Source organism: Globicephala melas, chromosome 2, assembly GCF_963455315.2.
Source record: "Globicephala melas chromosome 2, mGloMel1.2, whole genome shotgun sequence".
NCBI classification, from domain to species: Eukaryota; Metazoa; Chordata; class Mammalia; order Artiodactyla; family Delphinidae; genus Globicephala; species Globicephala melas.
In genome coordinates this window covers 150,795,413-150,821,103 of record NC_083315.2, presented here as the reverse complement: position 1 = coordinate 150,821,103, position 25,691 = coordinate 150,795,413, and the positions used below count along the sequence as shown (strand labels likewise).

The 25,691-nt window shown below is 38.8% G+C and overlaps 1 protein-coding gene across 16 annotated transcripts in view; it reads right to left on the bottom strand.

Moving 5' to 3' along the window:
• The window catches only part of TTLL5 (tubulin tyrosine ligase like 5), a 306,774-nt gene that overhangs the window by 86,062 nt on the left and 195,021 nt on the right, over positions 1-25,691 (bottom strand). For all 16 annotated transcript variants that reach the window (XM_060295064.1, XM_060295066.2, XM_060295069.2 and 13 more), the window contains one exon: positions 10,923-11,118. In XM_060295064.1, the coding sequence (XP_060151047.1) occupies positions 10,923-11,118 (196 nt within the window). The remainder of the gene's footprint in view (positions 1-10,922; positions 11,119-25,691) is intronic.

Below are 25,691 nucleotides of genomic sequence, written 5' to 3'. Positions count from 1 at the left end.
AGGGACCCGCGTACCGCAAAAAAAAAAAAAAAAAAAAAAGTCATTTCGAATTCTACTCTCAGAGATAACCTCTGGTAACATTTAGACTTTTTTCTGTGTATAGTCACTTATTTTCTTTGTATATACATGCATTTCCATGGGCTTACAAAAATGGTATATGATATTTGATGTTTTGGAGACTTTTTTTTCATTCAAATATCTATCTTGAGCATTTTTTCATATATATAAGGGTAGATCTAGATGATTGTTTTTAATGGCTGTGTATTTTCTATCATGGTTTATCATAATTTACTTAACCAATCACCAATAGTAGAATGCTATAAACTGACACAGTAGATCTATATTTGCAGTTAAGGAAATAAGTTCCTAAAACATTTTTAAGTGGGAAAAAGTAGGCCCCCTAAAATCTTATACTTCCATTGTGAAACCACACACATAGTAAGGCTGTCACCAGTTCATTTTGCTATTTAAGAATACTGTTGTGATAAACATCATGTTATTTTTTATATCTTTTGACATATACCAGATCATTTCCTTAAAGTAATTTCCTTGAAGTAGAAGGGCTAGATCAGAAGGCTGCTTCTTCTTTGTCTTTTTTATACATATTCTCAAACTGCCCTCTGTAAAGGCTGTACCAAATACATTTCTGTCAGTATGTTTGGGAGAATAATTCCCTTACCTTTCCTTGATTATTATAAGGAAATACTACGTGTCCCATGGAAAGCTGGCTCATAATTTGATGCTAATGCTGTTTCTCCTTTTTTTTTTTTAACGTTTATAAGACATTTATGCCTTTGGACAAACATATTCTTTTAATCGTTTTACCATGGTACTATTAATCATTCTTTCTCCTCACATCTCTCTCTAGCAATTGTGAAATTAATTTGCTATAATTTTCAGCTGTCCAAACAAGTAAATATTAGTTTAAAAAGGTGTAGCTAATTAATATTTTACGAGCCTTGAACTTCTCCTAAACCACCTTCTTGAATATCATTTAAACCAATTTCTGCTTCTGGCACAGGGGGTTTAACTAAAACCCCAAATTGAAATTATAATGCAATAGCTAAGACGTGGAAGCAATCTAAATGCCCACCAACTGATGAATGGATAAAGAAGATGTATATACATGTGATACAGCATCACTCAGCCTTAAAAAAGAAAGAAATCCTGCATAAGTTACAATGGATGAAACTTCAGGACATTATGCTAAGTGAAATAAACCAGCCACTAAAAAACAAATACAACATGATTCCACTGATATGAGGTATCTAAAGCAATCAAACTCATAGAAACACAAAGCAGAATGGTGGATGCCAGGGGCTGAGGGGAGGGGGAAACGGAGCTGTTCAATGCATACAGAGACTCAGTCATGCAAGATGTAAAAGTTTTAGTAATCTGTTGTACAACAATGTGCATATAGTTAACAATACTGTACAATTCACAAAAATTGTTAAGAGGGTAAATTTATGTTATGTGTTTTTTACCACAATGGAAAAGAAGTAATACATAATAATAAGAGAAATGAATTTTTATTGAGCTTTTATCATGGTTAGCATTGCTCTAAGTGCTTTACATGTTATAGCATGTTCCCAATCATTTGAGGTGGGTCCCATCATCACCTCCATACACAGAAGAAGCAACCAGAGCACAAAAAGGTTCCGTAATTTGTCCATGATGGCAAAGCTACCAAGTAGTAAGTGAGATCCAAGTCGTCGGAGGAATCTGATTTCACAGCCCTACTGTACTACACTGCCTTCCTCATTTATGCTATGCTGACTCCCTTTTTAAAGCAAATCCACTGAAATCAAATCTCCCTTCCAAAGCAAATCTAAAGCAAACTTAGCAATGTGTCCAATTTTCACCAGACGCATTTAAAAGACAGAGATTTCCCTGACTTTACTCCAGGAAGAAAAGGTTGAAAAAAATTTGTGTGTAAGCAAATCTTTGTTACTTCTTTTGAAAGTTAAAATATGTAAGTGTATGCGTATGTGAGTCTGTGCGTGTATAATATATAAATAAAGGTAACTTCAAAAGATCAGCAGTGACCCCAGATTGAGAGTTCAATTGGTTAAAAAAAAAATAACTCATAGCCTCATTTTCAATTGTCTCTTTTATCTTTTACTTACTAGTAGTTTTAGTAAGGCCCTTGTTCTCCTAATAATGTTTGTGTCTTACATCGTCTGATAAGTAAAATGAAATAATTAGACAAGGCAATGTCTGAGTTCTTTACAACTTTAAATTCAGAGTTTATAAATATCTAACTTGTCTTTGTCTTCAAATGTTTAGTTTGTTTTACTTGGCTCAGAATATCACATATTGACCTGTTGTTCATCTTACACAGACTTTGCTGTCATATATACCTGATAAGTTTTTTCCTGTGGCTGCATCCATTGCAGATGGGTGGGGTTCTTTACATTTAAAGATGAGGTCTTTCATCATCTCACGCAAAGTTACTGCTGTGAGTCCCTCATATGCCCACAGACAAACAGAAAAAAGCCACAGGTCACAGAGTGAGGGGAGGGAATGAAACTGGCCACCAGGCAGCTGTAGCGAAACCACATTTTAAGGATATACAACAAACAAGGTCGATCCCAAGCAGCTGGCAGGTGAAGAGCTGCCTCTTAACAAACCTACAACCAAGTGGAGTTCTGAATTTTGATTCATTGTGTTGACCTTTTCTTTTATACTTGTGTGTATGGGTGTATAGCAGCAGCAACAATAAAATTGGAATGTCTTCTCTGACTGATGATAAATGTATAAAACAAGAAGAAAATGAAGAGTCACTTATTCAAGGGGGAGGGAGGTAGAGTGGAATAGGGCTTTGGAAGCCTCTGACCTGGCTTAGCTATTACAACTGCAATAAGCCAGCTGGGCAACCTTGTGTAAGTTACTTAAACTTTCTGAGCAACAGTTTCCTCATCAGTGGAATGGATATAATACTATATCTAGCATACAAGAGGCACTCACTGTACACCCATTTCACTGCCTTCACCTTCCTCCCTCCAAGATTCCAGAGAGACCCTACTCTAGCAACAGCTTAGAAAACACCCTGGTGGTAACCAGGGGACTTCTATTACTAGTAGTAAGGAATCAGCATAATGAACTGATGTTTATATTGAAATAATGCATTAAGAATCAGATTTCTGGGGACTTCCCTGGTGGTCCAGTGGTTAAGAATCTGCCTTCCAATGCAGGGTTCGATCCCTGGTTGGGGAACTAAGATCCCACATGCTGCGGTGCAACTAGGCCCGCATACTGCAACTACTGAGACCACGCGCTCTAGGGCCTGCGCACCACAACTAGAGAGAAGCCAGCACTCTGCAACTAAGACCCGATGCAACCAAAAATAAATTAAAAAAAAAAAATCAGATTTCTATGGTATTGAAAAAGCAAGCATAATATTAATCATGCAAAAGTGTCAATCTGTGTTATTCACATTGGTAGACACCTGTTGTGTTTCCTGACAGTATTCTCAAAAACACCATCATAGAAACAAAATTAAACAGTATGACCAATGACAACAACAGGGTTGAAAGGATGAAGTGATTATTGAAGAGATAATTCCTATGTTATCAATAACAACCCACACACATGCCCTGAATCTCCAAACTTCTAGAACATATTTCAGGATTCTACAAGACTCAGTGATTCCTGACACTGCTCCTAAATAACAAAAGCACAAGGGAGCATAGAGTATGGGCATTTCTAAGAGTTTTAAGTCCCGGAAGACCTTATTAAGACATCTCTTTAAGAATTTGAGGTAACTGGGATAAAAGTTTAGTAAACCTTTTCTTTTGCAACAGTGTATCTGACTAGTAGGAGACTAGTTAAGATACCTGAGATTAACTTTTCAAATACAGTTTTATAGGTGTCAATATGTACTTGTCGATGTACTTGTCGAACGCATGAATTGCAATTTAAAATGTATGTAGGGCTTCCCTGGTGGGTTAAGAATCCGCCTGCCAATGCAGAGGACAAGGGTTCAAGCCCTGGTCCGGGAAGTTCCCACATGCTGCGGAGCAACAAAGCCCGTGCGCCACAATTACTGAGCCTGTGCTCTAGAGCCCGCAAGCCACAGCTACTGAAGCCCGCGTGCCTAGAGCCCATGCTCCGCAACAAGAAAAGCCACCGCAATGAGAAACCTGCGAACCGCAACGAAGAGTAGCCCCCGCTCACCACAACTAGAGAAAGCACGCACGCAGCAAGGAAGACCCAACGCAGCCAAAACTAAATAAATAAAATAAATACATAAATTAAAAAAATAATAATAATAAATAAAAATAAAATGTATGTAACAATACATATAACTATTAGTTATTGAACGCCTGAATATTGTCAGAGAGGTAGTATAGCGCATGATAGCCAAGAGCTAGGATGCCGGAGGCTGACACCCCTGGATTCCAAAACACCAGCTCTTCCATTTATTACTTTTGTGAGCCTGGGAAAGTCACATAAGTGATGCTCTGTTTTTATATCTGGAAAATGGGGCTAATAAGAGGGCAGCTGTGAAGATTCACTGTGATAACACAAATGACACTCCAGGTTCAGTGCTTGGCACATGGTAACACCCTGAGGAATATAATCCTCATGAAAACCCACAGATATACATTATCATCACCATACTAGAGATAAAGAAACCGAGGTTCAGGGAAGTTCAGATAACCTGCCGCAGGTTATGGGCTCAGGTTTAAACAGGATTATCTGACTGCAAAGCCTGTCCACAGTGCCTATTTCTAAACAGCTGAATGTAGTTTTACATGTATTATTTCACGTATTTTCAATGTCTTTTCATTAGGTAAGAAGAAAAGAGTTTGGCTTGGCAAAATCTGCTAAATCAAATGGTTCTAAGAAAATCATAATCATAAACAAGCTATAAACTAAGTGTTATATGAATTTCTGATACAGGTCAGAAGCAAATATAAAATTGAACAAAAGATCCCAAAACCAAATGAAAACAAAAAAACAGAGCAGCAGTATGTTAGAACGTTCAAGTCAACCTGCTCCAGGAGCTACGCCTGAGGTCGTGCCCACCCCGCCCCCACCCCCACCCCAGCCAACCTTCTTCCCAGGTACTCTCCTTGGAAAGACGTAAAAAGACTCCCCCTGCAGAGCCAGTCTGCTTGCCTGCTCTCCCTGTGCCGCGCTGAGGGGCTAGCGTGTTATTGCTGGCTGCCTGGAAAAGCCCGGCGCCTGCTGAATTTCTCTTTCTTTCCCCTCCCCTACAACACAAACACACAGCAGCTGAAGGCCTGGAGAAACAGTATTCACTGCTGCAGGTGGGGCAGAATTTTTCTAGACACATGCAATGAACTTTTAGGAGCAGAATAACAAGACTTGGCTGGGTTTATATGGGAATCCTTTCCACACCTGCGAGACTATGCTCTCTCTCTCTCTCACACACACACACACACACACACACACACACACACACACACACACACACACACACAGGCCGTTAGCAAAAAGCTCATTACACTTGGCCCTCAAGATGCTGCTATTGTACGGAAAGGACCCTTCAGGCGAACACTGAGCTGCCCCCGCTGCCCTGCTTGTCTGGGGACATTAGTCTCTGTTGCCCCTCACCGAATCTGGGTTAGTCTGGTGAAATTGGCCATCTTGGGATGGGGGAAGTAAAGCACAGAGTGGAAGGATTAGAGGAGCTGAGGATGCACGGTTTTTTCCTACCTTGAGTTACCTTATGATGTTGAAAATTAAGTCTACTAAAAATTGAAGGGCTTTGGAAACCAGTGAAAAATTAAGATGTACTTAAAATCCCCTCTCTCCCCCTTTGTTGTTAAAAGAAATTTCAGCAGTTCTTCCTTGGCCATCAAAATATCCTTAATTTTTCTGCTTTTGGGGCTTTTTTCAGTCTGGAGTAGGTAGAGAAGAGAGTGGGAGGGCAGGAGATGGGGGTTGAGAGCAGAGGTTTAACAAAGGATCACTTTAACAGAAACTACTGAGTAATCGCTCTGCCCTGGGCCAAGAATAACATCAGCTCAGCGTTGGCAATTAGAATCAGGTCAGTCAGGCCTCAGAGCCGGTGTAGCCCTCCTCACAGACCCCAGCAGGGAGAGCTACTCATGCTGATGTCACCAGCAGTCACTGCTGCCCAAGAAAGTCCCCCATTCAGCTGACAGAAAAGTTTTTTATCCTTCTCCTTCAGGGGCAGGAAGCCAGTCTGAGAAGGAAGTGGAAAGCAATGAGGGAAACCGGAGAGAAGACACATTCAGATGTATCAACACACAGAGTCACTGTACCATCCCTAGAATACCAAGATCCTGCAATTTCCTCAACTATCCTGGAACTCATTTTAAATGAATTAATACATGTAAGGCACCTGGAATAGTGCTTGGACCACAGTAAGTGCTTATTAAGAGTTAGCTATTCTTACTAAAACAAAGAGGGAGGAATCTGTCCCATTATTTATCTCTCATCCATCATAAAACTTGCATCCTGGGAGTAGCGGTTGCTGAGCAGAATGTACCTTGATAAGAAGAATGAACAGGAAGTTTTCAAGTTTGGAAACTTATTGATAAGGAAACTGTAGTAGATGAAGTGAAAAAGATGGAAACAAAGTTCCTATAAAAAAAAAGATTGCCTGAAATTTTATAAGGGCAACACTAAATTTTAACAAATCCAGCCTCCCTTTCAAAAGACAGAAGACAAATAAAAGGGAGACATTTCTAATCTCTTTCTCTCTAGCTTAATGGTTCTCCAAGTGCGGGCCCCAGAAGAAAAGGCTTAGCATCATCTGGGAACTTGGAAATAATTGAGGCCCATCCTAAACCTACTGAATCAGAAATGGAGTCAGGGAAGCAATCGGTGTTTTAAGAGACCCTCCAAGGGGTTCTGCTGCTCAAAGCCAAGGATCTGCAAACTATGGCTTGCAGGCCAAATCCAGCCTGCCATCTTTTTTGTAAATAAAGTTTTATTGGAAAACAGCCACACTCATTCATTTACATGTTGTCTATGGTTGTTTTCATTCTACCATGGTAAAACTGAGTAGTTACCACAGACCCTACGTACAGCCTGCAAGGCCTAAAATATTTACTATATGACCATTCACAGAAAAAGCTTGCTGACCCTTGCTCTGATTTAGAATGATTTTTTTTTTTAAATTGCTAGTTTTACCCATCAGTGTGTAAAAGCTCATAGTTTCAATTTTGTCTTATTTTGTTTATCATGCTCTCTATCAAACGGACTGGATCACACCTATTTCCTTGTACCTCTGGCCCTGGAAGCCTCCGCCAATGGCTCCAGGTGACTTTCCTCTCCCAGGTCCATGCTACAGGACCAGTCTTTTGTAGGGGTGATTCGGTACATGAAAATTCCTAGATTTATGAGTGAAATGCTAGACAGAAATGAGGATCAAAGCTTACACTGCATGAATGGTTAGAGATGCCCATTTCAAAACTCATATCCTGAATCAGAGTTTTCCTCCTGAAATTAATACCTACAAAAAGTTATCTAAAAAATAAATAAATTAATTAGTTAAAAAAAAAAGCTGGCTAAGTGCAGAAAGGATGGAGAACTTCCTCTGCATGTAATGCAAGAAAGGCTGCATGATTATTTTTCCAACAATATTTTTAGGAGATCACTATGAAAGGCACTGTCTGTCCATGTATGATATGATATAATATAATATAATACAATACAATACAATACAAGGCCCCTTTTAATGTCCTGGTCCATAAACACATCTCTCTTGTGAATGGATACTAGGTAAATCAGATTTCAATTCTACTCACTGCTCTCAAACAGGCAATTAACCAAATTGTTAGTTATATCAATGCCTACCTACACTTTAGAAAATTGAATCCAAAGCATAAGAAGTTCATCAGAGAAACCACCTCTATCTAAAGGGGTTAACCCAAGGACAGACATATAGGACATCCTGAGAAGGCAAACCATGTTTCAAGCGATCATTTGGTTGTAATTATAAGGGTCAGGTCTAGCACAGTCACAAGGTGAGCTAAAAACACAGGCTTAAAAATCTAATTAGGGCTTTGCTCCTTCTGTGGAGTGTTTCTTAATGTCCTCTGAAATAAAGCGCTCTAAGGTACTATTCTTCACGTTAGAACACTTACTATCTTATTTGCTATTTTATTAGTTATAAACTCTTCAAGCTAATAGAATTTAGTTTCCTTCTCTCTCCCCCACAGTCCCAAGCTTCACGCTTACTCATTTTGACCTAAGTCAACTGTGGATTAGAAGAATGGGGGAAAAAATAAAATGATATTATAAACATATATAAAATTATGATAAAAGATTTTCTGTTCCCTCTCCAGAAGACACGAGATAACTCCCTTCTTGGGAGTGCTGACTCCTCCCTAAAACAGGCATTCTGACAGATTCTAAAAAACACATTTTCCATATACTTCATAGTTCAGTGAAACTCAATCAGTATAATCCTCAGTAAAAAAAAAAAAATCCACACAAGAATAGCAGTACTCTGAATTTTCAAAGGAATGTGACTTGCTGGAAGCTAATCAAAAGAATGAGAAGGACTTATAAATGAAGCAGTTTCTAAAAGTGAAAATCAGCGAAACTGTCTCTCTTTCCTCAAAACCTCAGTGCTCTGCAAATCACCTCCTTTTTTTTTTCTTTAATCATCCACCATTTCAAGGTATGGAAGCATTAAAAGGGACCAACTGCCTAGATGCATTAGAGCCACAGATTATACTCAAACAAGGGGAATAAGGCTATATATATTTCCACTATCCAGCGTCTGATTAAGTTGGCATTCTTAAGTAATCTGAATGGCAGGGGGTTCAGAAGTTTAAAAAGTTTTAAGAAATTTACACAGATTGAAAAAAAACTAAGATATACTGCGGAAGAAAAATTTAAATGGAGTTGTTATTGCTAAGAGGGCTCTCTAAAATGGAGCCAGGAGGCCATTGAGGAAGTGTGACTTTTGCACATCTCAGCAGGGATGGAATTTGAACTTCGACCACTTCTTGTCTTAACATAGGAATCCAGAACATCTGCCCAATGTTCCAGAAACTCAAGATACTTAGTGGACCCTTACACTCTAAACCAACTTGTGATAGCCTATTTATTTATTGGACCCTTACCCTAAAATAACTCATAACTGCCTGTCCTTTAAGGATAAATATTTCCTTTCGTGCATCAGGATCAATCATAATGCTTGAACAACCTTGTGGCTTTTGCCTTTGTAAGCCCCTGACTTTTTTCTCTTCCTTGGAATAATCTTTTGGTATTACCCAAATCTGTCTCTTGAATTGGAATCCTTAAGACCCCAAATAAAGCTCTTGGGGACTCCCTGGCGGTCCAGTGGTTGAGACTCCATGCTTTCACTGCCGATCCCTCGTCAGGGAACTAAGATCCCCACAAGCCGTGCAGCACGGCCAAAAAAAAAAAAAAATTTTTTTTTTTTATTTGCAAACTGGCCTAAATGCCTCCGCTATCCCAAAGACTATTTAAATAAGGAAATTTCTACATGGCAGAGGGCAGTGTGATGATGCTATATTCCATGCTTTACAGATAAGAAGTCTGGATTTTTCTCCAGTAAAAATGACCTAAAAAGCTACTTCACAAATGCCTGGGGACTTCTCTGGTGGTGCAGTGATTAGGACTCCGCGCTCCCAATACAGGTGGCCCGGGTTCAGTCCCTGGAACAAGATCCCACATGCTGCAACGAAGAGCCAGCATGCCACAACTAAGACCTGGCGCAGCCAAATAAATAAATAAATAAATATTTAAAAAAACAAACAAACCCTTAAACAAATGCCTGCACTTAACGACTTCTCAATTCCAATGAATTAATATAATATACAGATTATACTATCACAGATAAGATGATCAAGTGGTGAATGACACTGAAAAAAATAAAAATTTCTCTGGACCTGGACGGCATTTGAAAAAACAAAGAGAGAGAGCATGATGATAACTGTCTTATATAGAAGAAAAAAAAAACTTGGGAACATTACCTTAGCCTTTGAGTGAATATTAATTTTGCACACACTAATGCACACTACATTTTTATAAGAGCAAATGACAAGAGATCAAGCTGATATAAGCTATTTCTTCACACAACCAAGTATCAGGGAAGCTCACAGAATCAGTACGGATTCAGCCCAGCAGAACATGTAGAACACGGTAACTGATTCTAATGATGATCCTGAGTTATCAGGAAAAAGTTAAGTCTTCACGGCCTGACTGTTTTGTGAAGTCATCCTTTCTCTGTAATTGGGGCCATACTGATTCGCTAGTGCAATATACTTATATAATTCCCTTACACATATACTCAGGAGTTTGTCATTTTATAGACAGTGAGTAGGGAATTAATATTTCAGTAGAGTGTAAGTTCCACTACAACAAGAATCTTTGTGTCTATTGTTACATTTTTGTATACGTTGTTCTATGTACAAACTGTTAAACCAGAAGACCAACGACCTAGATTAAGACCATTTCCTATAAGAACCTGAAAGTTATTTATTCCTTGAAAATCTTGATAGGCCATAAAGGATTAATGTGTGCTTAAATAGATCAAGTTAATGGAGGCAAGGAAGTAGTACATTTAGAAAAAAATTTTTAAAATGCTAGCTTTTAGGTATCTGGGAATTAGACCCTTTGGGAAATTACTGAACTAAGATCAGGCAACAGAAAGGGTAAATACTACAAAAGAGATTTTTGTGGAGGAACATTCATTCAAATGAAAGAAAGAATGTCAAAATTGGTTCGAGATCACTTTCCCACAAAGCCAATGTAGATTCAGAACATTTCTTCCCCGTGGGTAGATTCCCCATGAACCATTCAAGCCATGGTGGCATTGGTAAACTTTTGAGAAACTATCCCCACATTTCTCATGAAAAAAAAAAAAAAAAAAGTTTTTTGTTTGTTTTTTTTTTAATCCACAGAAGGAAGATATTAGCACATGGAAAAGCCTTATCTTGAATTACCTGGTGCCGGGCTCGACTCTGGTCCAGAAGCTGCCGGGACTGAAGTTTTTGCTGTTCAAGTTGTTGCAGGGCAAAATGGATTTGGTAGCTGCCTACTGTGGAGTGGCACCTGTGCTGCGGGACCACCCCTGTAGCCTTGCTATAGGCGTTGTTCTTTACCTCTCCCTCCCAGGCAAAGCCACCTGTTTGGAGGCTCCTGAAGAGAAAAGAAAGCAGATTTCTTAGAATGGTTGTGTGAACAATGAAGGTAAGGAGATAAATATTTCAGTTATTTTTCCTTTATAGAACTGAAAGCAGTTTGGAGTTACAAATCTGTTTGTGGGATAAATTATCTGACTCGCCTATGAAATCGCAGCTCCATGAAGACAAAGGCGGGCTGCTCTGCTCTCCATTCTATTCCTAGCGCTTTGCCATAAGGCTTGGCATGTGCTCAGCACACAAAAATATCTGTTGAATGTTAAATAATTAAAATAGCAATTTCACTCCCCTGTGATTGTCAAAAGGACCTCGAAGAGGAGCCCAGAGAGCTTCAAATGAAGGATGGTAGGTTATTTCAAGGTAAGAACAGAGGAACAATCATCTTATCTAAACATCAACTTCAAAATTATAGGGGTGAATTGTGCAAGAGTCTTGGTTTTTCTTAGCCACCCATTAGTGAAGTACCTAAATTTTTAAAATAAGTGTTTGTATTTGAGCTTATGTCCCCATATCATGGGATAACATAACTGGTGTGAGAAGATACATTTTTCCTTATTCTGAATTCATCTCATCAGGGTCCCCAGCCAGGTTGACATTTAGCCTACACACATTGAAGACATTATGCTAAGTGAAATAAGTCAGCCAGACAAGGGCAAATATTGTATGATTTGTCCTAGAATAGTCAAATTCATGGAGACAGAAAGTAGAATGGTGGTTGTCCGGGGCTGGGGAGACAGGGGAATGGGGAGTTATTGTTTAATGGGTGTCGAGTTTTACCTTGGGATGATGACAGAAGTTTTGGAGACGGATGGTGGCGACGGTTGCACAACACTGTAAACGTATGAAATGCCTCTGAATTGTGCACTTAAAAATGGTAAATTTTATATTATGTATTATTTTACCACAGTTTTTTTGAAAAGGTCCCCATTTATTTTTAGAACAGTCTTATTTGGAAATCCTTCCATCTCCTTAACATTTTGGCTATTCATCTCTGAACCTTCTTTAACTACCTAGTATTTTTGGTTTTTTCCTTTTAGAGTTACAGTGACCAGAAAATTGTACACAGAAGAAACACAAAGAGTGTCATAGTGAACAACCTTATCCCAAAACCTTGGTGAATGGTGCTTAGAGAAATAAAACAGTGCCTAATTCAAGAGACATATTCATAGTGATTTAAATCATCGTGTTATTCTTCCCTTTGTAAATATCCTTTGGTGTTAATGGTCATTTCAGTGGCAGAGATGCAACAACACATGGGGTGAGTTTACACAGAACCTTCCTGAGTCCTGACCTACGGCTGCCTGGTTATTAACAGCCTGGGTCCTTGTGACCTCAACAGAGCCCTGTGGGAGGGAGCAAAGTGGGATGTCTTCTGAGGCCAGAAGCCTACGCTCCTCTCTTGCCTGGGGGGACCTCTCTCTCATAGCTTGGTCATTTTGGGTCTCTGCTTTGGTTTCTCTACCTCTCTCAAAGAGATTTCCAGACACAGAGTTAAGGGAAAGTCTGTGTAATATATTCTGAAGTCCACGGATGAAAGGTTTTCTACTCACATAATCTCACCTCTGATATGTCACATCCCTTGCTCACCTCCTCCCACAGTTTGGCTCCCACAGTTCAGTTGCACAATTACACACATTCAGCTAATCTTCCTGGAGGACAGTACCAAAAAGCTCAGAGCTTGCTTATTAACTTTTTTTTAGTATGACATTTGATCTTCCGTGATCCCTCTTGAATTGTCTCAGTGTGCGTGTTATTAGACATGATTTTTCCCAAGGGGCTTCTAGAGATGTGAGGAAATGTGGAGACCAAGGAACACATGTAAATAAATACCCGACTATGTGAATAAAATGTTAATATTATTCACAAAGTGAAGTGCTGAGTGGGAGTCAAATAGGACTTCTGGGGTTAAGAAGGGAGGGGCCAGAGGAAACCATGATCTCTGTTCTCATTAGTGAGGGAAGAGAAAAGCTTACTGAAGATACAGCAAATAGCAAAGGGAACCAAGTGAGCTCTGAGTGGAAGGCGAGGCAATGGAGCAAGGTATTCAGGTGTAAATGAAAAGCAGGCTCAAGGCAGGAGTGAGCTGATCCAATGAACACGTGAACACACGGAAGAGACAGATAATACAGCAGGAACTGCCTGGATGAATAACTCTGAGATTTCCATACCAATTAAGGCAGGAATTTGAATCTAGAATGAAACTATTATTTATGATAACCGGGCCCAAGGTTAGAAAATTCATCAATTGTGATTCTGCTTCCATTCCTGGCTCGCTGGTTACAGAAGTTTGTAGCCACAAGAGGCAATCCAGACTTAGGGATTTGATATTTAAGGATTTATATAACTATGTAGCTTATATCAGAATTCACCTCACGGGCTAGCTAGGTTGGTTTCACTTTCTAAAAACTGCTTTCATAACCAATATTCCTAGCAGGCATTTACTTTAATGCCTTCCTGCTGTAATCAGAAATCAGAGTCTGTAACTAGGCCCCCTTGTTTGGAGGTGACCAGGGACAGAGCCTCAGCAGGGGTCTGTGGATGTGTAAGGGGCAGGACAGTGGGCAAGAGAAGATCAAACAAGGGACTCTGGATAGAGGAGGTTTATTCGTCCAACTGCACACACACTGAACAGACTGCAACAACATAAGCTTTTGTAGTGAAAGCTGTTTTTAATCTCATCAGTAACATAAGTGCAGTCTCCAAGTCACAGAAAGAAGTTGCTTAAGCAAGTGGAGGCTATTAGCAAAGAGGAAGGAATTTTTACAGTGCAACACTGGATGGGTGCAGGAGTGCTCAGCTGTCTAAGGCAGTGTGGTCAGTGCCATGAGAAACCTGCTTGCTTTGAATTCCAGTGGGTGTTACTCAGGGCACGGTATCTCACAGTTAAAGCACAGGCTTTGGGGGTTTACAATATGCAAGTGTTGTAATGACTGACACGGAGGACACCAGGTGCACTGTTACTTGGGTTTTGCCTGAGATTACATATTGACATAGTCCTTTCTATGGCAGCTATGAGTTTCCATTTCCATCCAAAATTCCGTTCCATCTTCTTGAACCTCAGTTCATTCTAGTTTACTAGTAATACATTTTCTACTCCCACCAAACTTTTGAGATTCAAGTATTCTCTATAAAATTTCGTTGTTATGTTATTCTTTGCTCAACACTAACATATAATATTGTATATGTTCCCTATAAATAACTTCTTACACTTCTTTATTATTTCTAGAGTAGGACAGACAGACTCAAAAGAGTTAGCTGTGGGAATGCCCTGGATGTTTAACAACTGATTCAAATTCAAAGATTCAAAGTGAACTATGCTGTATCTTGTCCTGACCACATATGCAGCTAATTGCCAACAATACGGCGAATTTTTCTAAACCACGCATCCTCTTATTAGAACGTTGTCTTACTTTCTGTATTACACCGTGGCACTGCAGGGCTAAATGTTTCTCACCATCACTGCCCTTCCTGCAGCATGCCCTATTCCCTCCAACTTCTAGCCAAAACACACTAAAGGGCTGTGTCTTTCTCTCTGGTTTAATATCTGTTCCATCAAATGGATGTTGGTTGTAAGGAACTCGAAGGAAATTTGTAAAATGCATGGGTCTTTAGCAAAGCAAAAACTCCTGAGCAGGCTGTTGCCCTCTTCATAAAGATATGCTTTCAGTGTCAAGATTTCCCAAGAATGGGGAATTCCCTGGTGGTCCAGTGGTTAGGACTCCGTGCTTCCACTGCAGGGGGCACGGGTTTGATTCCTGGTGGGGGAACTAAGATCCTGCAAGCTGCGCGGCACAGCCAAAAAAAAAAAAAAAAAAAAAGATTTCCCAAGAATGATGTGATGTCTCAAGATGGTACGGTAGGGATGAGATGGAGGAATGTGACAGCTGTACAAAGAGTATGATTCCGCGTCCATTTCCCCAGCTTCCTCCACCAAGTCTGAGCAAAACCTGAGCGACCACGTACGAGGACGTCCTTGCCCTCTTCAGGGTGTTGGCAAGTGTGTGGGTGTGCTTTCAATTGTCCTAATAATGGGGGTGGGGGATTACTTACATTTAATAGGTAGAGGTCAAGTGTGCCAAATGTCAAAAAATATAAGGAAAAGCCAGCCCTGTGCTAGGAAAATATGTGCTTCTCAAAATGCCAATGGTGCTTCTAATGAGAAACACTGTAAGGCCATGAAGGAGGTGCTTTCTGGGGACAATCTTACTATTTCTTGGTAAGAAAGAATATCTACCCACCTCCATGGCACTTATTCCACTACACGTTATGGAATGTATAGATATTCAAGGATGGCAGAGGCTACATTTTCTTTGCCTATAAATTTTCAATCTCAAACAAAGTAGTTGGGACACACAGTAAGTGCTGGAAAGGTGCTGTAAATGCCCAAAATCCTACAAATGAGAGAAGAACTCCCACGAGCTGTACAAAGCAGTGCTGGCCAGAATAAGGAAGCTATGTGATCAGAGAGTCATTATAAAATGTGGTGGGGAACCCCCTTAGCTTTGGGGGGTATTTCCAAGGACAAAATCAGAGTGATTCTTCATGGAGTGTTGTGTGTCCCATTCCTAATCCTTCCCAGGGCAGCTGGGGTGGGATCACATCTACAAAGACCAAATGGATGAGGAGAGACTAGACAGACGCTACTGCAGCCTTTATTACATCCAACTTCTCTATCTTTATTATTCTTAAACTTTCCTCTTCTGTAAAATGGGGATATGATAATAGTACCTATTTCATAGGGTTATTGTGGGGATTAAAGAGCGAACACAAGTGAAAGTACAGGCACACAGGAAGGGATCCAAAAATATACTACCACCACCGCCATTACTACTATTATTACTATTCATTCTCCTCCCAAACAATTCCATTTCACTGCTGCCCTACAGTTCTTTAAGTTAGTATATAGAAAGCATAAATTTGGCCATTTTCCACCAGAGGATTCTGTGTTGCAAAGTTAACACAATCTAGTCATGAGTACAGTATTTGTTGTGAGGTCAAAAGTGCTCCAAGTTACTAAAAAGAAAAGCCCTGATGTACAGTGTATACAAATGGTTATTATAATTGTATTGCAATGCTCTATGCTGAGGACTAAAACAGGTTATCTGGAAAGGGATGGATTTTTCCTCCTCTTCAATCCACAAGTGAAGGGGGCACCTATATAATCTACCCTTGTAAGCAGTCAGTTGTCTGCTCAATCCTCCTTCCTGATCCTCCATTAGAGCCGATCATCTCAGAGATTGAAGGTGTGATCTACAAGCAGCCATCAGTCTACCTTCTTCTACTCTTCACTGGCCACCTCAGAGAAAGGACTTTCTGTTTACACTGCCTGTTTCTGTCCTAACATTCTCCCCAGTCTTTCAGCGTGGTTTCCATCCATATAAATATAGTGGCTTCCTTTGTTTTGTTCTAGACGGTGCTCAAGGGAGAGTGAGAGTGAACTGGACAGGCCTCTGGAACTCCTAAAACTCATGATCCCAAAGGGGAGTCCTACCCTCCACTTTCAGAAATAAGGAAATAGAACCCTCTCTATTTTATCATAGCTCCGGCATTCACCATCTTGTGGTTAAATCAAAGGCAAAAAACAGAAAACATTCAAAAGTTTCTGTTGGACTTATGCTTCTGAGCAAGTAGAAAGTTTCAAGAGACTGTCACTTTTACCTTAAAAAAATAATAAGCTGGGCTTCCCTGGTGGCGCGGTGGTTGAGAGTCCGCCTGCCGATGCAGGGGACGTGGGTTCGTGCCCCGGTCCGGGAGGATCACACATGCCGCGGAGCGGCTGGGCCCGTGAGCCATGGCTGCTGAGCCTGCGCGTCCGGAGCCTGTGCTCCGCAACGGGAGAGGCCACAACAGTGAGAGGCCCGCGTACCGCAAAAAAAAAAAAAAATAAAGAAAAATAATAATAAGCTGAATAAGCTGCTAAATCATACTTATTTCAAACCTAACAAAATGCCGAGGACATACAGTAAACCTAAATGAATATAATCCCAGGAAGTGACAAGCTCTTCACTTTTAGCCAGGATGGCCCCTGGGAGGAGGAGGAATGTGTCATAGACGGGGGTTAAGGCACTACCAGCTAAACTTCTGACGAGCTTTTAACACCTGCATGTGGGCTGGTACGATATTTTAGAAGCCCCAGCATAGAACGAATCTGTAGCCACCCATCAACTCTTTCATCAATTGCATGGGGACACTGAAGGCTGGGGGATGGGGAGGGACTGATTAAAGTCCCTTTCAGAGAAACTGTGGATATTGTTCTTTGACCTTCACCAAAACTCAACATGTAGTATAGTCTAAAAGTTAGTATTGTAGAATCTGAAACCAAATCAATGAGCTTTTCATACTCTGTTGGTCTATCCTGCATGTTGAATGGATCTTGTATCCATACGAGATTTTTGTAACATCAAGCATTAGTCTTTAGGAATACTGGTTCACTGAGTGATGCAGACCTTCCAAATGTTGACATATTTCATTATACAATATTAAAAAACCATATTTGTTAGTATCACTCCAATCTCACCAGAAGGAAGGTGTCAAATTCATAGGGGTGAATATAAGTTTTTCAAAATTCTTTGCACAGAAGGATCTTTAGAATCTTACTGGTGGTCCCATCCTGGCCCCAAGACATCTGCAGCCAGAGGTGAATTTAATCTAATTAAAGCTACAACAAAGTCCAGACCCAGCTTAATTATCAGATTGGCTCAACCCCTTCTCCCTTTGCCCCTTTCCCACACATTAGCAGCCTGAGAAAAGGATGAGCATGGCTTTTTTTTTGGGGGGGGGGGGGCGAGGGTATGTGTGTGTGAACATTATTTACTTAAGTCTGTGGTTTTACCTAAAATGTCCAGCATACGATTAGTAATTATAAAAGACATGCAGAAGCAAGAAAATATGACCCATGTCAGAAAATGGTCAATAGAAGGACACTGAGAGGTGTTACAGATGTTGGACTTAGCAGACATGAACTTCAAAATAACAATGATAAATATGTAAAAGAGTCTAATGTAAAAGCTGGGAAACACATATAAACAGATGGAGGATTTCAAGAGAGAGATGAAATCTTTCAAAAAACAACCAAACAAGGATCCTAGAAATGAAAAAAATATAAAATCAGAAATGAGGAGTGCATTCAAAATGATTAACAGCAGACTGGACACAGTAGAGGAGAGTATCTAACAGGTATAAAATTGGAATCCCAGCAGTTGAGAAGAGAGAATGGGGCAGAAGAAATATTTAAAGAGATTAGGGCTGGGAATTTCCAAAGTTGATTGTAGACATTAACCTAAAGACCTGAGCTGCTCTGCAAATCCCAAGCAGAATACGTACAAAGAAATCCACACGCAGGCAGATCACAGTCAAACTGCTGAAACTAAAAATAAAGAAAAAAAATCTTAAAAGCAGCCAGGGTGGCGGGGTGCTCGGTGGTAGTGGTAATATTACATACAAAGGAACAGCAATGCAAATGATTAGCTGACTTATCGTTAAAAAATGATGGCCAGAAAACACTGGTGAGCTATCTTTAAAGTGCTGAAAGGAAAACAAAAAGAACTGCCAACCTAGACTTAAACATTTATACAATACTGTCAACCAACTCAATCTATTTGATAATTATGGAAAACTATACCCAACAACTTCAGAATACATATTCTTTTCAAGTGCATGTGGAACATACACCAAGACAGTCTAAATGCTGGGTCATAAAACCAATCTCGATAAAAACTGAAAGATCAAAATCACACAGAGTACACTCTAACCAGAATGGTATTAAATTAAAAATCAATTAATTTTATATCTTTAAAACAACAAGATATCTAGAGAATTCCCAAATATTTGGAAATTAAACAACACACTTTAAATAACCTATGGATCAAAGAAGAAATCACAAGAGAAATTAGAAAATGTATCAAACTGAATGGTAATGAAATCACAACCAAACAAAATCTGAGATGCAGTGAAAAGAGCCCTTAGAAATGTATAGTATTAAATGTCTATATTAGAAAAGAAGAAATACGTAAAATCAATGTTCTAAGCTTCCACTTTAAGAAACTAGAAAAATAAAAGCAAGTTAAACAAAGTAGGAGAATAAAAAATAAAATAATAAGAGCAGAAACCAATAGAGTAATTAAACAAGGAAGCCATCAGACTGAGGTCGCTCTAATGTCTTGGCAGTCTGTGTAAGCAAACCAAAACCCACGCCGGAGTCATTGCACTTACATCTGAAAAGTGAAATTTAAGAACAACCAATTACAAACAGCCAACTAGGCTTTCCCAAGTAAGGCAACCACTTAAGCTATAGCCAAATAATTTGCTTACTTTGCTTAAGAGTCTGCTCTATTAAAAAAAAAAAAAAAAGCCTTTCCCTTAGTCTCTGCCAGTGGAGTGCTCTTACCCATTTTCAATTTGGCACTGCCCAATTAAAATCAATGTGTGCTCAAATGAACTCTTTGAAAATTTAATGTACTTCAGTTTACATTTTAACACAATGAAATAGAAACTGGGCAAACAGGAAACATCAATAAAATCAAAAGTTGGCTATAAGAAAAGAATTTAAAAGTTGATAAATTCCAAGCAAGCTGATCACAAGGAAAAAAAATACATGAATTATTAATATCAGAAATGAAGACGGGGGAACATCATACAGAGAATATAGACATTAAAAGTATAAGGAGATATCATGAACAACTCTATGTCAAATATTTAACAACTTAGATGAATTGGAAAAATCCTTGAAAATACAACTTTTTGAAAATGACACGATGAGAGAAAATCTAAATATATAAATTTAACTTGTAATCAAAAACCTTCTTAACAAAGAAAACTTTAAGCCCAGATGGCTTCAATGAATTCTATCAAACATTTAAAGAAGAAATAATTTCAATCTTTCACAAAATCTTTCAGAGAAGAGAAGGGAAAACTTCTCAACTCATTTTATGATGTTAACACATCTCTGATATAAAAAAAAACTTGACAAAACCATTACAAGAAAATTACAGACCAATATGCCTAGTGAACATACACACAAAAAGTTTTAATAAAATATTAGCAAATATAATCAATCTATCTGTCTCATGTATGGGATATATATCATGACCAAGTGGTATTTACGGTGATTTAAGGCTAAAAAAAATCAATAATGTAATTCACCACATTAAGAGAATAAAGAAGAAAAATCATATGAGAATATTATTAGATATCAAAATGCACTGGACAAAATTTATTCATCTCCATTCATGACAGAAACTCTCAGTCAACCAGGAACAGAAAGAAAGTTACTGAACCTAATAAAGGATATCTATGAAAAATCTATACCTAACATGATACTTATTGGTGAAACACTGAATTCTTTTCCTCTAAGATCAGGAATAAAGGACAGATGTATGCTCTCACCACTTCTATACAAAATTAGTAATATAAGACCTAGCCAGTGTCATAAGAAAAAAAAAGCAAAGTTGCAGGAATCAAAGTCCATAAACAGAATAAAATTATATTTTTATATGCCAGTAATACACAACTGAAATTTCAATGTAATAAATTAATTGAAAGTGAAATTTTAAAAAGCAATGCAATTTACAATATCATAAAAATACACCAAATATCTAAGAATAAATATACTGGAAAATGTATAAGGTCTCTACATTGAATTTATAGAACATTAATGATAAATATTAAACAAAACCTAAATAAGTACAGAGGTATACCATATCTTGACTGATTGGAAGATTCAATATTGTTAATATGTTTATTCTGGATTACAGATATTGGTTTCCTCAGTTCCAAAATTTCCATCTGGAAATTCGTCTTGAAATTTCCTACCTTTTATTCATTAAAGTCTATTTCCCTTTACACCCTTGTTCATAGTTATAATGGCCACTTTAAAATCCTTGTCTGTTAATTCTATCATCTGAGCCTCCTTAGGATTGGTCTCCATTGATTATCTTTTATTTTGAAAATGGGTCCTATTTTCCCACTTTTTTCATATGTTGAATAATTTCATATTGTATCCTGGATATTGTGAAACGTTGTAGATACTGGACTATATTATGTTGCTCCAAAGAGTGAGTACGTACGTGTGTGTGTATAGGCAGTTAACCTGGTTGAACTCAAACTGCAGTTCTTTCTTCCCCTCGGTGGGCTGTGGCTCAGATCTATGTTCAGTTCTTCTAGCTTCAGCTGTATAGTTTGGAGTATAACTTGCATATATATTGTCCAGAGGTCAGCCCAAGATTTGGATGAAATTTATACATACAAGTTAGGTTCCCCTTTTCTGGTTGCCTCATTTCCAAAGTTGTCCTCTTACTCCCTAGCAAGTGTGCTTGTCCTGAACTCCATCCTCCAGGTTGTCAAGACAGACTTTGGATTTTTATGTTGGATTTTTATGTAAGTTCTAACTGCTCAATGTGGTGTGAACTATGGGGATCGATGGTGGTGATGCCTGCACGACTATGAATGTATTTAATACCACTGAACTGTATACTTAAAAAATGATTAAGATGGTACATTTCATATTGTGTGTATTTTACCACAATAAAGAAAAAAGAATAAGGAAAATTAATCTATGATGAGAGAAGTCAAAAGAATGATTATGGGGGAAGAGGTAGAATTGACTGGGAAGACACACAAGGAAATTTTGGAGTGTGATGGGAATGTTCTATATCATATGTTGAGTGGTGGTACGGTGGATATATAAACCTGTCAGAACATCAGTTTGAACATTTAAGGTATGTGCATTTTATCTTACGTAAATTTTACCTCAATTTAAAAAGATCATTTCACAATATATACAATTATTGAATCTTTATGTTGTACACCTGAAACTAATGTTATATGTCAATTATACTTCATGAAAAAAATAATGTGGAAGGTAAGCTTCATATAATTTTTTTAGTATATATTAATTATATGATCATGGGATCATGAATTTGGGTGGTGGTCGGGGGAGACCTGAAGGATAAGAGAGAACGGTGAGTTCATGGACCTCAGTTCTCTATTTCTTATAAGATAAGCATACAAAGAGAGAGTGTGCTTAGAGTTTGCACTTATGAGTACTGAATTGGAATCTACATTTTTAAAGTGACAATAAACATTAGAGAAACTACAGACAGTCCTGGGGTTCAAGAAATGGAGGTAGTACTTTTTTAAAAAAAGACAAATATGCAAATAAAAAGTTATGCATTTTCCCTTATCTTTCATTAAAAACCTAATTATCAGTATTTCCTGTTCGTGTGTATGTTATATCTTTTTTCTCAACTTACTTGATTTTAGTTATAAAATTATTTGTTCTCTTCATGAATTTTGCAATACTGGAATCGTATGTAAAAATACATGCTTAGGTAGTTATTTCATTTCAGCGAAATTCAACCTGCATTTATTGGACACTGTTCCTAGATGTGCAGGGACTACCAAGAAGAAAAACACAAGCTCCCGCTCTCAAATTGCTCATAATCTGGAGGAAGTGTACTCGTTTAGGTGAATCCCCAGGGAAGATTAGGAGGTGGAGGAAAGTCAGGAATGGCTGGACTCTGGAATAGGTGACACTTTCAAGAGAGATTCAAAGCCTCGGAGGAACAGCATTGGACAGAGACTCAAGGGGAGCTAGCAGACATGATACTAACAGTGAGGAAAAGTACCTTAGCCCCTGAAGGATCAAATAAGCTGGCCAGAAGGTCTGAAGAAGTGAGAGATATGTAAGCAGAGTGACAGTAATGATGGTAAATGAGCACTCTGTTTGAAAGGCAGAAAGAATTGTTGGCTCTGGGAACCTGAGCCTGAAGATTTATTATGAAATTAAAAGTTATATGTAGTTATGGGTTTCCCTGGTTGCACAGTGGTTAAGAATCCACATGCCAATGCAGGGGACACGCGTCAATCCCTGGTCCAGGAAGATCCCACATGCTGCAGAGCAACTAAGCCCATGCGCCACAACAACTGAGCCTGCACTCTAGAGCCCGCAAGCCACAATTACTGAGCCCGCGTGCCATAATTACCAAAGCCTGCGCGCCTAGAGCCCGTGCTCCGCAACAAGAGAGGCCACCGCAGTGAGAATCCCACGTACCACAACAAAGTGAAGTCCCCACCCACCGCAACGACAGAAAGCCTGCATGCAGCAACGAAGACCCAACACAGTAAAAAATAAATAAATTTATTTAAAAAATAAATAAATAAAAGTTATATGTAGTTAGAAGAGAGTCAAAAGGTCAGTGATAATTAAGTTTAGCATTAAAATTGCATACTGTAGTCTCCAAGAAAAAAAAGTATGCTTATGAAAGGCTTCCATTGAATGAGAACTACTTTCATTAGTGAAAGAATAAAAGTCGAATTGCATGTGCCAATAGATATCAATTTAATAAATTTAATAAATAATACTGAAAATGTCTACTAGTAAGTCTTAAGGCTTGCTGTTAGTAACTGCTGACTGGGAACAGTGATAGCTGGCCAAATGAAATGTGTGCCTAAAATTATTTAAGTGGAATGAATTAGACAGACCAAGAGATTTTATGCTCATGGTGACAGGTGCCTTGCTTAGAGAAATTTTGTGCTGGAAAATTATTTTAAAACAATCTCTAAAAATGCAAGTGCTGCAAAAAAAAAATGCAAGTGTTAAAGGCAAAAATTTATTTTTTTTACCTTTGAGTTTGTTCCTTGAGATAAGACTATACTTTTATCTTTTCTATTTTGAATCTATGGAGTTATACTGAGATGGTTCCTTTGCAGGAAGAGTTGAAGTACAACAGAGGTAGTATCAGAGGTACAGAAAAGTTCAGAAATTATCTGGAAAAACTATGTGAACTTTTGACAACCTGTATGCTAGGTCAAAAGCACAGAACTATATGAAATTATAAATGCGGTCTGATCTTCCTGCTTGAGAACAGGATGAAAAGCTTAAAAACCTTTAAATATTTTGTTTATTTGAGCGGATGACAGGCTCTTGGGAAAGGATTAAAGAAATAATCCAAGAAAGAAGGCAAGAAGAAATAAAAGGTTTTAGATGCTGGAAAGGAATCAAAACCAGTGCAAGAGCTGGGTAAGTGAGAGAATTCTGGAGGGAGAGCAGAGACCCTGTGCCCCTGGATCTGCACTGCAGGTTCTGAACTGGACAACTCTCAGAACAGGAGCAGCACAGCTTAATGATGAAGAGCTGGGCTCTTGAACAAGACTTCTAGGTTCAAATCCTAGCTCTACCACTTAAAGCAACATACTTAACCTCTCTGTGCCTTGGTTTCCTCAGCTGTGAAATGGGAATAAAACTCAATCCCACATCTCACAGGGCTGGTTCAAGAATTAAATGTAATAATCTATCTAAAGCATAGCACAATGTCTGGTGCACATAATAAATGCTCAATACATGTGAGCTGCTATTATTAACATCGTTCCTGTGGAAAGTGAATCCAAACCTTTGTGAAAACGAACAATAAGGATGCTAAGGAACAGGTGTGAGCAACTCTATCACTTCTCAGAAAGAAGAGAAGCAAAGAAGTATTTATATTCCCCTTACCAAGTACTATGTTCACGTGGGGTAACCTGGGTGATAAACGGGGGAGCCAATCTAGTGGATCTGAAAAAAGGACTCAGGAGTCACTCAGTGTGTGTGAGCCAGGGAGCCAGGTCTCCCCAGCTAGAGACAGCCGCTGCACGGCAGTCCTCACCTGAGGTCGCGTCCTCATGATGGAGACCTGCTGCTCCAAACCAAGCCAGCCAGAGAATGCTCTAACCATAGGCAGGGTGCTGCCCCTGTGGGGAAGTGGGTGTTTACTAATCATGCTGATTACCAGGGAGGGGCAGCTGTTCAGGCACTGATGAATGATGGAGATTATCACCATCCTTCTTCCCCACCCCCACTCCTGCTAGTAAAAGCCTGAATTATCAGCACTGGCTACACTGCCTTTCACCTCTTCAAAAGGAAACAAAAGCAATTTTTTTTTTAGGAGCAAAATGTCATAACCTGGAAAACACAAAAAGATAGAAAGGTAAAAAACAAAAGTCATCCATCTGCACTCCAACAACCAAAGATGGCTACTATGAACATTTTGTCAACATTCTGAGGTACATACTTCCTCGGCGTGTATTTCCCTCGCACAAACAGAGTGATTCTGCACTATCTGCTTTACAATCTGCTTTTACAATCTGGCAATATGTTGTAAAAAATTTCCCACATGATAGTACTGATTTTGACAGCCTTATTCAACCGTTAACTTCTATTACGCTTAAAGTCAATTTAAACCCTTAAGCCTTCTTCACTTGAATTTCTGAAACCATGTGAAGAGCTTTTATATTTTTTCTTATTAAATTCCATGAATTAGACTCATCATTCTACCCTGTTTAAATCATTGTGAATTCTGATTTTCATCCAAGGTATTCAGTATCCCACCCTACTTCATGTCATCTGAAAATAGGTTTAGTATGCCTTCTAGATATGTAGGTGCCTAGTATATAGTAGGCACCTAAATAAATATGAATGGATAAATTAATTCATTGATTAAAAAATGGTGACCTACTGAGCAAATCACAGAGCCTCAATGACTTAATTCTCAATCTTACACTGATTCATTGGGTACAGTTGTCTAGTTATCAAAGATT